We start from the raw sequence: 13,352 nt of genomic DNA, 5'->3' as shown, positions 1-13,352 counted from the left end.
GCTACGCAACCGCCACCCGCTGCTGCTGCTGCCCTTTGTGTTGCGCTACCTTCGTTTAAACAACGACCTGATCCCATTTTAGACTGGAAAAATAAACAAAAAATTGGGAGAAGAGGAATCCCGAAGGAGCCATTCACCTGGCCGATAACTCGGAACACGAGACATCCAAAGCTGCCCCCCCCCCCACCCTCCGGAATCACGTCCTCCATCTCTGTAATCGTAGCGAAGAGTAACAAGAGGCCGCTCTGTCCTCCCTCTTTCTCCGGGCTTTTGTGCTTGAATTTCTTAAGAGCACCGCGAGCTTGTTAATGCGGCGGTCCGTGCCAGGTGAGATGCGGGGGGGGGGGGGGGGGGCAGTGTTCTATTTTATCCTGACAGACTGAGGAATGGGAGTCGGTGCTTTTTTCGGGCACCCTGAGTCACGGCGGCTCGTAAGCTCCCACCTCGTGCTCATTTCATCTACTTTACATCAAACGTCGGCGTGCGTCGATCCCGTTTAGTCATCAGTACCGGGAGCCAAGTGCGGAGGCCGGCCAGGGAGCCAAATTAAAAACACCACTCTCTCCAGATGGATGCACTTAGGGCGTGGCGCAGCTAGAACCACCAGGATCAGTATGGAGCCCATTAAACTAGCCCCATTAAATCAGTTGAAGGTACCCCTGCGGAGTTTTCGTCTTCATGCCGAAACAGAACCTAAGAAAACCTTTGCAAAGCGTCGTTATTATTTGTGGATAAAAAGCCGTTGACATGCGTGCGGTGGACACAATAACAGAAACACCTGTGTGTGAATTGAGCCCCAGAGGAATGTCTGTTTTCTGACTAACCCGGTCAATTTAAATCACGGTATTTTGTTAAATGTGCTAGAAGCTAGAAGCTAACAGCGCAAGCGATGGCAACAGCGCCGACAGAGCGAACGACTCAGAAGTGGAAAGTTGAGGACGGCGGTCCGACCATCGCGTCAGCCAGTAATGAGACAGAGCTCGTTCAGCCCGTTAAGAAGCAACATACTTTTATTAAGGAATACATAAACCGTCAGAAATCACAACCTGTCCTTTTTTCATGACAAAAAAAAAGAACATTTCATTTAGCAGAATACATGAAAGCAGCACGAGTCTTTGGTATTTCTACTCTCAATATATAAAAGCAGTCTCTGGAGTCATATTCGAGATCAACACGGACGCTGTTATTCGGACGTGAGGTCAAGTAGCAGCTTGCGTTTAGGACGGAGTTTCCCTCAAATAACCTTCTTTTTGACAAAGGCACTTTTTAAAGGCTGAGTAAATGCCCAAAGATTAGAACGAATGAAATGATGTGGAAAGGCAGCTAGGTGTCATTGCATCAATGTTGAGGAGGCGGAAAGACAATTTGAAACTCTTAGCAATATCGCATTGAGAATTCGTTAACAGTCGAGCAATCAAGATTTAGTCAAACGTCCCATTTGAATAGAAGTTGAAGAAGTCATTCTGTCGGATCGTTGACGTATAGTGTTAGGTACTAAAGCAAAGCATGCTGGCTTGAGAAATCTGAAACGGCAAAGTAAGTAGAAGCCATCAGAGAAATGAAATAGGTAGTAGAGGCTAACGGAACGAAAACACCAGCCCAGTCCTCAGGAGAAACGTTTTGTTCTATACCTTTTCTGCAAACCACGGGGTGCGTTGAACACCAACGTTTCTGGACCAAACATATGTTCCCGTAAACACCTCATATATCAGCATGCTACGTGATTAACGTTGTGAAGTGGTTGGTTAGGTTTAAGCAACGACATTACTTTGGTCAAGGTTCACGGCCGCCACGGTTAGTCGGCGCAAACGATGACGTCGACGCCGAAAAATGCGTTAATTCGGCAAATTTCGTTTGCTAAATACACTTGTGAAGCCATGAAGTCGGAAAATGAATCGCTTAAGATTAACAGACTAATCGGTAAAATAGGTAATTAATGGATTAGATTAGTTGTTAGTCGCAGCGCTGTGCCGACATGTTGTCCTGGCGACTGGGCAGAAGGTAGTAGAGTCCAATAGAAGGAAAACCCTGCATCTCAAAAACTGCGCTTCAGTACAATGATTGAGTAAATGTTCTCTGATGTCATTTTGCACCTTTGCCGAAACAACTTATATATATATAATAAATACTAGACCCGCTCTCGGCCCCTTTCTTCTTCCTTTTCAATATCATGTTTGCACATACTTTCGTTTCTCCATCAGCTTCTCCTCCAAACACTTGATGAGGATCGGGTCCACTTTGGGGTCGAACTTGTTGGCGAACCAGTGGCCGTAGTTGAGCAGCCAGCGGAGCTCGGCCGCGCCGTAGATGCAAACGCTCCGCATGTGTGCGCCCGTGCACGCCGGGTAGAGTTTCCCCTCTAAATAGTTCCATTTGACGAGCCGCGTCTTACTCCTCAGGTCGGTGACGTCGGCCTCCGACCGGGGAATGTGTCCGGGCACCCCGGGGACCCTGACGAGGGTGGCCCAGAAGTGTTCGTCCGGTGAGTATGTGTCGGCGGACCACGCCAGAAAGTCCTTCGCCACCGGGCTGCCGCTGACGTGGTGGACGAAATCGCGCGACAGGACGAAATACGCGCTCCCGATGAACATCTGGATGCCGTGCGGGGGGACCTCTTTGACCGCCGCGGTCTTGACGGGAATGCGGCGGTACTCGTAAGGCACGTTCTTCAGCTCGTGCCGGAAGCCGAAGCGCTTTTTCTTGAGTTCGCTGGGCCGGCTGGACTCCAGCATGTTGCTGCCGTTCAGCCGCTTCAGCTCCGCGACCAGCTCGTGGTTTGACTTGAGAGGGAAGTCCTGGCCACACAGGTTGATGACGTACCTCCACTTGACCTCTGACCTCATCAGGTCGGCGAGGCAGTTCAGGTCGGCGTTGAGCCTGCTGATGTGCGCGTACTCTACCGACTCCAATTTCGAGGCGATAAACACGTTCGGAGCACACCGGGCCAGGTTCTGCACGGCCTTTATGAACGCCGGGGAGGACTTCTGATCGTAGTGGATGCAGTAGACGTTGTGAGGCGCGTAGATGGCGTGAAGGATGCGCTCCACCATGGGCGCGTTCTTGTGCACCACCAGGGAGTAGGCCAACGGGAAGCCCCGCTCCGCCGCCGACACCGGGACTTCATCGTAACCCCTCGTCCTGACGAACGTCCGACAGTCCGAGGTCAAGGTCACCGTGCTGTCGTCGTCCGCGTCGACGACGGCCTTCCGCTTGATGGCGAGAGCCTTGCCGATCTCCACCGGGTCCAGCTCGTAGACGGCGGTGCAGTTGATGTCGTAGCTTTGCTTGTGGAGTGCGGAGAGGCCGGCCGTGATGCCGTAGGGCTCGATGTAGACGCCGTCCCTCACCGTCACTTTGATGTGGACCAGCTTGAGCAGACAGACCGCCAGCAGAGACAGAGAAAACAGGAAGCACCTGTGTCTCGATCTATGGGTGTAGTTGGCACATCTTATTTTCATTCTGGAAACAAAAGGGGACAAAAACAGAAAGAAGGGAAAACAATGAAGGCATTGTACTACTGTAATACACGTTTAGTCATCTGTCCATCTTTTTGTTTGACTTTCTTTGAGCAGTTAAATCATTTGGGATGATCAGCACACAGCTATGAATAATTCAGGAACATATCCGCTTCACGTCTGACACGCAACACGTTACGTTCATGCTCTGCAGAAGCTGCTTCTTATTGTTCCAACTTACCTCGCTCTCTGAAGTTGTCGTTGAGCGGCTCTCGTGCCATGAAAAACTTCCTCACGCAGTTCCGCACGAGGACTTGTAATACATCTTTTTAAAAAAAAAAAGAAGAAGAAGAAGAAAAATTAAGTGTGAGGGTAAAAAAAAAAAAAAAAAAAAAAAAGCGACACGGGGCTGCTGTTGAATGTGTCCGCGTTAACCCACCGGACAGGCTGAATGTAACCGGTCCGCTTTTCTCTCTCCGGGAGGAATCACACGATGAGGCGCATTCTGTGCCGGACAGCCCGCTTGTCCCCCCCCCCCACCCCCCCTCCTCCTCCTCCTCCCCGAGACACTCCGGTAACGTCGCCTTTATTACGGTGACACTGATTATCGCGCTCGAGGGAGCGGACGACTTACCCCACACGCCACCAATGTCAGTCTGCTACAGTCCGGGGCTCCATCGCGGACTGTTCGGAGGAGGAGTGGCGCCGGGGGGGGGGGGAGTCATATACTGGTTGTCCTGTAGATCTCCTTCTGTCTCTGCTGGGGCAGCATTCAACACGTTTTAGTTTGTTTGTTTTTGTTGTTTTGTTTTGGAGGAGGGACCACTTTACACGGTGCACGTGCCTATGAATTAATCTATAAATAAAACCCCTTCATGGTTCAGGGTTCCTGTTCGTTTCCCGCCCCGTGTTCTCTGAGAATAAAGTTTTTAAAGTTGTGATATTATTGATTGAATATCATCGTGAGAATAAAGCCCCAATAAAGATCTTTAATCTCACATAAGTGAAGCATCCTGAGTCATTATTTCCACAGCGGTGGATCCTCATTACAGCTCCGCCCTTTGTGTTCCTCTCTAATTTGAGTCTTTTAGAAATCCCAAATGGTTGCTAGGGACGACCCATTCGTCGTCGGACTAATGAGTCGTCCCTAGCAACCCGAGGCATCCCTCCCAACATCCAGACCTGCAGTCACACACCACACCAGACACACTTCATCAACAAGGGTTCTCTTTATTAACAACGGGCTCAGATACACTCAAACCGAAACAGTTGAGGACGGGATGATTACAAGACGTCGGCGCTCCAGTCCTCGCACCCTGAACAGTCCGTCTCCAGGAGCTTCTCCCAGTGACGCTCCATCACAGCATTTGGCAGCAGCTCCTCGTCGTCCACCAGATGGATGGTCTTGATTCTCATCAGACGTCTCAGGCTGGCTGCCTCTGCACAGTTCAAAAACCACAAACATGTGAAGTCCCCACAGTTCACCTTTAAAAGGGACAGTGTGTGAGTGTTTTCAGGGGCAGGGTCACAAGCACCTGAACACCCGGGTCTCGTTTCATACCAGGTTTTCAGGGAACACGTCCCTCTCTTCAGGTAAAGGCTCTGTCTGGAGCCGCTCCCTACCTAGTTTTTCTAGGCTAAGGAACTACGTAACGGTTCTTTGTTTTGCGACTACACGCTGATTAAAGCAGCAATAAATATTATAATCAATAGCTGCCAATAACCCCCCCCCCCAAATGTTCCACACTGTCCCTTTAATGAGGCTGTTTTTGAAACAGCACTGAGAGAAACTCCAGGTGGGAGACGTACAATTAATTATTGACACAGAAAAAAAAGCCTTCGCTTCAGTGGCCGCCGCCTCTTTACTGCTCTGAAGGAAATGTCACAGGCAGGATGTGAGTGGAAGTGGGGCCATTGGGAGGGAGGGAGGGGGGGGGGGGGGGTTAGGCTATGTCATGTAGACGTGAAACAACAGACCTGTGGTCAGCTCCTCCGGTTGGACGTCCACCTCTTGGTCTCCCTCGGCGCGCAGCAGGTGGTGAGACAGAGGCTTGTTGGCAAACGTCACCTGAGAGCAAACAGGGGGGGGGGGGGGGGTCGTCACAAACACCATTCATCACCGCGGACATGTCTGTTTGTAAGCGATGACTTATATATAAGAGAGGATCATGGTGTCCTAGGGGGGGACATGTGAACCCTGAGGGGGCTATCAGATGTCTTTCAACAGGCCTCCGTAGAGCCACGCTGTATTTCCATTTTTGGAAGAGGAAGAGGAAGAGGAGGAGTGAGTGTGTGCTGGTGCACGGCTCCACGGTGAACACTCAATAATTCACAGCCTAATGCTGAGAGTCTCGCCCCGTCTCCACAGGCAGGAAACAGCAGCCGCATGAACCTTGATCCAGTAGGAAGGAAGACGGTCCGACTGTCGCAGAGTGTGTGTTCACGACAATGGAGGGACGCCCGGGGCAACAGTGTGGCTCATTAATGTGTGTCAGTAGTTTTGGGATAACAGTAGAGTTCTAGGGCCCAGAGGAAGAATCAGGCTTTGGGCGGTTTGTCTGGAGCCTCCGTGTGAAGTATGCATGTCCTCTGCGTGCTTGGCGTGATTGGCGACTTGCCCCGTCTCATTTTGAAGCGTCTGCCTGATGAAGAGCCAACAAACAGAGCGCAGTGTGTCGTGCGAGGCGAAGAGGCGGCCGGCGTCTAACCTTGTCCCAGGCGTACGTGGAGCTGACGGGGATGTTGTTGCCGAGGATGGACTCCAGCCAGCGCTCCGGGGCCCGGTGCGTCTTGCCTTTGCCGTCCTTTATGGAGCCGTCTCTCTGAACGTGAGCGAGGTGCTGCAGACCCTGTGGACGCAAGAGAAGAAGAGCATAGCAGCAAACAACCCGTTTCTATTTAAAGAACCCGAGGACAGTGTGTTGTAATCAGAGCTTCTCTTTGCTTTGCTGTCGTAGCTGGTGAGCGTGACAGGTGAGCGTGAGCGTGACAGGTGGGCGTGACAGGTGAGCGTGAGCGTGACAGGTGGGCGTGACAGGTGAGCGTGACAGGTGAGCGTGAGCGTGACAGGTGGGCGTGACAGGTGAGCGTGAGCGTGACAGGTGGGCGTGACAGGTGGGCGTGAGCGTGACAGGTGGGCGTGACAGGTGGGCGTGAGCGTGACAGGTGGGCGTGACAGGTGAGCGTGAGCGTGACAGGTGGGCGTGACAGGTGGGCGTGAGCGTGACAGGTGGGCGTGACAGGTGAGCGTGAGCGTGACAGGTGGGCGTGACAGGTGAGCGTGACAGGTGGGCGTGACAGGTGAGCGTGACAGGTGGGCGTGACAGGTGGGCGTGACAGGTGGGTGTGACAGGTGAGCGTGACAGGTGGGCGTGACAGGTGAGCGTGCACGTGAGCGTGACAGGTGAGCGTGACAGGTGGGCGTGAGCGTGCACGTGAGCGTGACAGGTGGGCGTGACAGGTGAGCGTGACAGGTGGGCGTGACAGGTGAGCGTGAGCGTGACAGGTGGGCGTGACAGGTGAGCGTGACAGGTGGGCGTGAGCGTGACAGGTGGGCGTGACAGGTGAGCGTGACAGGTGGGCGTGACAGGTGGGTGTGACAGGTGAGCGTGACAGGTGGGCGTGACAGGTGAGCGTGCACGTGAGCGTGACAGGTGAGCGTGACAGGTGGGCGTGAGCGTGACAGGTGGGCGTGACAGGTGAGCGTGCACGTGAGCGTGACAGGTGAGCGTGACAGGTGAGCGTGACAGGTGAGTGTGACAGGTGGGCGTGAGCGTGACAGGTGAGCGTGACAGGTGGGCGTGACAGGTGAGTGTGCACGTGAGCGTGACAGGTGAGCGTGACAGGTGGGCGTGACAGGTGAGCGTGACAGGTGGGCGTGACAGGTGAGCGTGACAGGTGGGCGTGACAGGTGGGCGTGACAGGTGAGCGTGACAGGTGGGCGTGACAGGTGGGCGTGACAGGTGAGCGTGACAGGTGAGCGTGACAGGTGAGCGTGACAGGTGAGCGTGACAGGTGAGCGTGACAGGTGGGCGTGACAGGTGGGCGTGACAGGTGAGCGTGACAGGTGAGCGTGACAGGTGAGCGTGACAGGTGGGGTTCGATGAGACGAGCTCCGCCTCACCCTCAGCAGCAGCTGTAGAGCGGCTCCAGGCGGCACGACGCCGCTCTGCACGAGCTCAGAGAGCTGTGGCCTGTCGTCCTCATCTTGCGTCTGGATCAGCGCGTTGTTTCCTTTCATCTGAAAGCTGACGCGGCTCGAAGCGTTTCCCGGTCGCGCGCCGGTCGGCAGAGGAGCTGGAGGCCCGGCGGCGTTTTTCGGAGGCCTCGATCTCACCGCGCTGGTCTGCGTCACCGGTCTGCGGCGTCCCCGGCGGATTCGCTCACGGCGGCGTGCTTCCCGACGCGGCGTGGAAAGGTCGGCCTTCGCGGCGACGTACGCGTCCACCAAGCGCGCCTGCTCCTGCAGGAGCTCCACCACGGTCCTCTGACGCGAGGCGAGGGACGCCAGACGACTTTTCAGGACGTGTCGCCGAAGGCCGTCGGGCGCTCTCCTGCACACGGAGAAACAAACGGCGCCGATGTTAAGCCGTGTTCTGGTAATTATTTCTTCCCCTTCTATCGTTTTTCCGGGTCGTGGCGCGACATCTTTCGCCGCCGGCTCGCGAAGCTTTCACCTCGAGTCAACGATGAAACTGACCGGCATCTTTGGGTCAGGTCGTCCTTCTCCAGTTTCTGTTTGGTGAGCGCCTCGATCAGCACCTTCTGGATCTGTGCGAGAGCGCCGTGACATCGGCCTGAAAGAACAAGGTACAACGAATCAGACATCTGTCCTGTGCTCTGCTCGAAACCAAGCCGACAGAGAATTTAAAACCTCATCTCATTTGCATAACCAGCTGGACATGCTCTGATCCTTTTGGCGCATTACGGCGCCTGCTTCTCTTTTGTGTGCCCTTCAAACACATGAATATGTAAATTGGCGATCGGCGCTTCCTCTACCTGCTTCCTCCAGACCGGTCAGAGGCCACGCGGAGATTTCCGTCTGTTTCCTCCTCACCTCCTCCAAAACCACCGTCAAGGCCTCTGAGTGACGCTGCAAGAGAAGGACGGTGATTAAAACCTGAGCCGTAAAATAAAAAAACGCTTGAGTCTCGAGTCTCGAGTGCAACCGGCTCTCACATCGTTGGCGGCGGACTCTTTCCTCCCCGGCTGAACGTCTCGGTCTCCGTCGCCCGGGTCTCCGGATCCCACGTTCGCTGCCTCTGAAGACGCGTCACCTGAAAGAGTCAAACAACAAATCGTCACTCTGAGTCCTCAGCTAGAACAAACAATAGAGCCGACGCAAGTTACACCTACATTGACGGCACGAGTTGGAGCGAGCGAGTGTCAATCTGTAACGGGATGTGTGAGGTAGAGTCACCTGGTGGTCTGTGACACGGAGGTGCCTCACATGGAACAGACGCCGCCGGGACAGACAGCAGCTCTTTGATGCCCTCCTCCTCCTCCGCCATGTCCAGCGCACTGAGGCCGGCCCCGCTCCTGTCGCTGGGTCTGGACCCGTACTGGAGGAGGAGCTTCACTACCTGCATATAAAAAGACTCTATGAAGTCCATGGTGTAAATGCTCCTGTGTTCACTGGAGGCATCTTTACAAATTCCAGCAAGTGATTAATGTCATTAAGTGTCCTAAAGCATAAAAACCCAGCGGTGAGTTTAGAACACCGCGACGGCAAAGCGTGGCAAGTCTGAACGCGACGCCAGCGTTTGTGAAAGCGACCCTCCACGTCGTAAAAGATCAACTCAGAGTGTCTCTCGTCACCCGGCAGTGTCCAGAGTAGACGGCGTCGTGTAGGGCCGTGACGCCGTCGAAGCTCCTGGCGTGAACGTCGGCTCCGGCCTTCAGCAGCTCCTCGACCGCCGCCTCGCCGCCGGCAGCGGAAGCCTCGTGGAGAGCCGTCCAGCCTGACAGTTAAAGGTCAGCGTACAACACACACACACACACACACACACACACACACACACACACACACACGCCGATGAGAGCGGCTCTCTGTGTTAACAGATAAGTCAGAGCATTAGAAGTGTGTGTGTGTGAGGCGTGACGGACCTGCGTTGTCCTCCGCGTTGATGCTGATCCCGGCTTGGATGAGGGCTCGGACTTGCGCCAGGTCTCCTCTCTTGCACACTTTGTGCAGGAGGGTCTCTCCCTTTCCATTCCTCTTGTTGACGTTTACCTTGTTGGGGAGTCTCACACATTGCCAGACCTTTGCTGCAGATGCAATAATCAACATTTGTGAAATAAATGTAAAGTGTAGAGGGGGAGGTCCTTTCAGTTTCACTAGTTTGTAACTCACAGTCACCTGAGTGAGATGTAGGATCGGCACAGCTGGGTATCCCTGACTCAGGCGGTTTGAGTCGATTCATCTCCGTCGCCGCTTCCTTTTCCTGCTCTTCGTTGCCAAACTGTGAATGTAAATCATCGACCTCCATGTCCTCGGGCACCACCACCCCCCCCCCACTGCTCCGCCAGCTCGTGAGATCGCACAGCAAGCTCACGGAGTCGCCGTCATCGTTGTCCGAGCTCGCCGCGTCTCTGTTCCTCCCGTGCTCCGGATTACAGCCGTCGGTCATCTCCGGAATGTCTACGGAAGACACACACACACACACACACACACACACACACACACACACACACACACACACACACACACGGGGGTGACAGTCAGATAAGGACACTTTGAAGGTACTTCCACATTCAATGCAAATACAGACTTGCTGACCTGTTTAATGTAGCCTAGCCTCTGCTACGTCAAGAGATACAAAATCCTCCACTTTACTTATTATTTATTGATATGATAGTTCTTGGTTCCAAAGTGATATTTTAACTGTCTATCATTTTGCCTCACAAGTTGATTTAATGTAATACAATCATATAATTCAATATAAAAGTTAATATCAACAAATGTGAATCATTTCATTTTGGAATAATTTATTGAGACTAATAATAATCTTTGATATTTGACCTCATAGCGTGGCCTTTCAGCGCTTGCTCGCCGCCTTCACGTTCTCTGTTTTCACCTTCAATTCCTCCCTCCTCTGAATCCATAACAGAGTGTGTCTGTAGCTCAGAAGCGAGACGGACTGACATGTGTTAACACGACTGACAGCCACTAGAGGGCGTGGAAGAGACATGGGCTGAGGCCACGGATTTTAAGAATCACAAGCTACAACGAACCATCAGCCCCACCTGGTGGTTAAAAAAGAGAAGTGGTGTTCTTCTTCCGTCACCTCCGCACCTTCAAAACAGACACTTGTTCTACGATACAAACTGTCATGGACTTATAGATAAACAGCAAAGCTGACAGCGTGTTTAAACCACCACACTAACCTCTGAAATGCTTTACTGAAACAAATAAACTAATTTATTATGATGGATTATTCATAATAATTTAATAATGCAATATATACATTTTAAAATTAATTTATTGATTACATATTCCTTTTATTTTTTTTCCTTGAGTGCTAGTTTTAGATATTTCTTTCTGTTTTATTGCTTTATTGTATATATTCTTTTATAATTTCAATATTTGTGGCTGTGACTGCGTTCAACAGTACACCGTTGTGTGTGGAGTATCTGAGGATATGAGGTACAGTCCGATGTCTTCCATTTCAGCCAAAACCTGTCCCTCATAATGAAGCTACACAGACCGCTGCTGTGAGCCGAAATTAAAACTTAATAAAGCAATTAAAATGTCTGTTAATAGCTGTTAGTGTGGATCTGCTGGGGCTGGAGGCTTTTACTTCCGATCAGGCCTCTTCTTATTTCAGGATGCGATTTTGCAGTGATGTTCAGGGGCCAACTGTCTAATTACAATATTAATATACATTCATACAAAACATGTGTTTCATTCACAAAGAAAACTGTCAAATTGAAAGGTTTTAAAAGCTTTCAGTAGGTTTTTAGAATTAACTGGTGTTGTACTGATATCTAGGATCCACCATATTCTTTAAGGGGGGGGGGGGGCGACATAATTCACAATACTCTACTGCCTCTCCTGTGTGTGTGTGTGTGTGTGTGTGTGTATATATATATATATATATATATATATATATATATATATATATATATATATATATATATATATATACAATGGGGCTCACCATTTACAGTAACGTTAAAGGTCACGGCTACCATTAGCTTAGCTATAAAGTTAGCTAGAAACTGACTGTAAATTGTCAGTGATGAGCACTTTTTTTTTGTATCAGCTAACGATAAGCTAGCTGTTAAAACACGAGCCCTATTAAAGCTTTGAGGTTGTATTGTCTCCCGAGGTCACAAAGTGTTTGGCTTTAGCTAACTTTATGCTACTCTGCTCTAAGTTACCCTAACCGCCATGACAGTTAGCTTCTTGTAACGTTAGCCTAGCTTTACCTGGACGTTACTAACGCTATTTTCTTCATGCTAGTAAGCTAGCTTTACCTCAAGAACAACGACAGAGACACGTTATAACAGGTGGTGTGTTATTACCTGTCTAAATAAGGCCGGGTATCGATATCCTTCCTCTCCGTAAAGGCTCCTCTTCTTCAGAAAGGACGGACTTCAAAGGGAGAGAGCGATAACGGCACTACTGTGGCGCGAAAACACCGCGCAAAGTGCGCATGCGCGGCGTCTCTGCGGCTGTACTGTACGTCCTTTTCCTCATAAGGCTCTCTGGATGTCTTACGTGACAGGAGCTAAGTATTCACACCGTTTACTCGAGTACAATTTAATCAGTAAAGTATTTCGACATTTTGTTCAAATAACCTGTTGCGTGAATACACAAGACACCAGGCCGCATGTTAGAAATCAGATCAATCAATGGATCGAGCTGTCATTGATGCTGTCATCTGTGGCCTGATGGGGGCACCAGAGCAGAGGAATCACAGCGAATCTAATCCTCATCCCATTAATCATGTCACTCTAAAAGTGGTTAAGATGGTGTCTTACTGTGGACCATATGGACAGACAGAGAGAGAGAGAGAGAGAGAGAGAGACAGACAGACAGTGAGAGAGAGAGACAGACAGACAGAGAGAGAGAGAGAGACAGACAGACAGAGAGAGACAGCGAGAGAGAGAGAGACAGACAGAGAGAGACAGTGCAACAAGTAAATTAATAGAATATAGCATAACTTCCAGCAGGAACCTCAGGGATAATTTAAGCCAAAATTGAGCAGTAGGCTGTGTATTTGTTTATTTATTTTTCATAGAGATATTTAATAAAATGAATAAATAAAAGTGTTTTACGTTTTTGGTCCACTTCTCTCCCGTCACGTGTGCACAAACTCTGAAGACGGCAGGGTCCACTTTGTCTGTTTGATCTTCTGTAGTTACTGAACAATGTGTTCAGCCTTGAAGCCGAATCGCTCAGATTTGGTTACGCCACGAAGGAACAGAACTGAACGACCATAACGACCACGCAGCGGTGAGAACCACGTTTAAACCTCAATATGCACTAAAGCTCACTTCTTTGGAGCTTTGTAGAGGAAACATTGTGCACATAAGGTGATGTGAACATGTATAATGTAGGCTGAGGCTCTCAAAGTGAACACACACAAAGAGAATACAGCGAGGATCACTATATGTTCAATAGAAACATGGAGTAAAGACAATATCATGCTGCATCGTTACACACTAACAGACACGTCAGACGATGAGACATATGTAAATCAGTCTGACAGACGAACAACAATAAAAGACATGCAGGTAGATGACGGTCGACAGAGAGACAGACAGAGAGACAGAGAGAGAGAGAGAGACAGACAGACAGAAAGACAGGTGACAGACAAGACAGACAGGTGACAGACAAGACAGACAGAGAGACAGACAGACAGAGAGACAGACAGACAGAGAGACAGACAG

At 50.8% G+C, this 13,352-nt stretch overlaps 2 protein-coding genes across 4 annotated transcripts; both read right to left on the bottom strand.

Annotated features, from left to right (window-relative positions):
- Window positions 1–992: 992 nt before the first annotated feature.
- LOC137867552 (beta-1,3-galactosyl-O-glycosyl-glycoprotein beta-1,6-N-acetylglucosaminyltransferase 4-like) lies at window positions 993–3,983 on the bottom strand. 2 transcript variants are annotated; one of them, XM_068704204.1, is made up of 3 exons: window positions 3,895–3,983; window positions 3,697–3,780; window positions 993–3,459 (listed from the first exon to the last, which is right to left on the bottom strand). In XM_068704204.1, the coding sequence occupies exon 3, from the start codon at window positions 3,456–3,458 to the stop codon at window positions 2,169–2,171; it is 1,290 nt and encodes a 429-aa protein (XP_068560305.1). In that variant the 5' UTR covers window position 3,459; window positions 3,697–3,780; window positions 3,895–3,983; the 3' UTR covers window positions 993–2,168. The 2 variants fall into 2 exon arrangements, with proteins under 2 accessions (XP_068560305.1, XP_068560304.1); XM_068704203.1 differs by having other exon boundaries at window positions 3,697–3,982.
- Window positions 3,984–4,665: 682 nt separating this feature from the next.
- On the bottom strand, window positions 4,666–13,163 carry LOC137867580 (ankyrin repeat domain-containing protein 31-like). Of its 2 annotated transcripts, none has more exons than XM_068704244.1 (12): window positions 11,982–13,163; window positions 9,808–10,095; window positions 9,561–9,722; window positions 9,273–9,415; window positions 8,875–9,037; window positions 8,634–8,731; window positions 8,454–8,547; window positions 8,155–8,251; window positions 7,579–8,008; window positions 6,164–6,304; window positions 5,433–5,523; window positions 4,666–4,894 (listed from the first exon to the last, which is right to left on the bottom strand). In XM_068704244.1, exons 2-12 carry the CDS (start codon window positions 10,082–10,084, stop codon window positions 4,740–4,742), a joined length of 1,851 nt encoding a protein of 616 aa, XP_068560345.1. In that variant the 5' UTR covers window positions 10,085–10,095; window positions 11,982–13,163; the 3' UTR covers window positions 4,666–4,739. The 2 variants fall into 2 exon arrangements, with proteins under 2 accessions (XP_068560345.1, XP_068560346.1); XM_068704245.1 differs by having other exon boundaries at window positions 9,814–10,095; window positions 11,982–13,160.
- Window positions 13,164–13,352: the final 189 nt, after the last annotated feature.

This window comes from Cebidichthys violaceus, unplaced genomic scaffold, assembly GCF_023349555.1.
Source record: "Cebidichthys violaceus isolate CVI_PGR_0920_01 unplaced genomic scaffold, fCebVio1.0.p SCAF_9, whole genome shotgun sequence".
Lineage (NCBI taxonomy): Eukaryota > Metazoa > Chordata > Actinopteri > Perciformes > Stichaeidae > Cebidichthys > Cebidichthys violaceus.
This window is presented reverse-complemented; position numbering and strand designations above follow the sequence as displayed.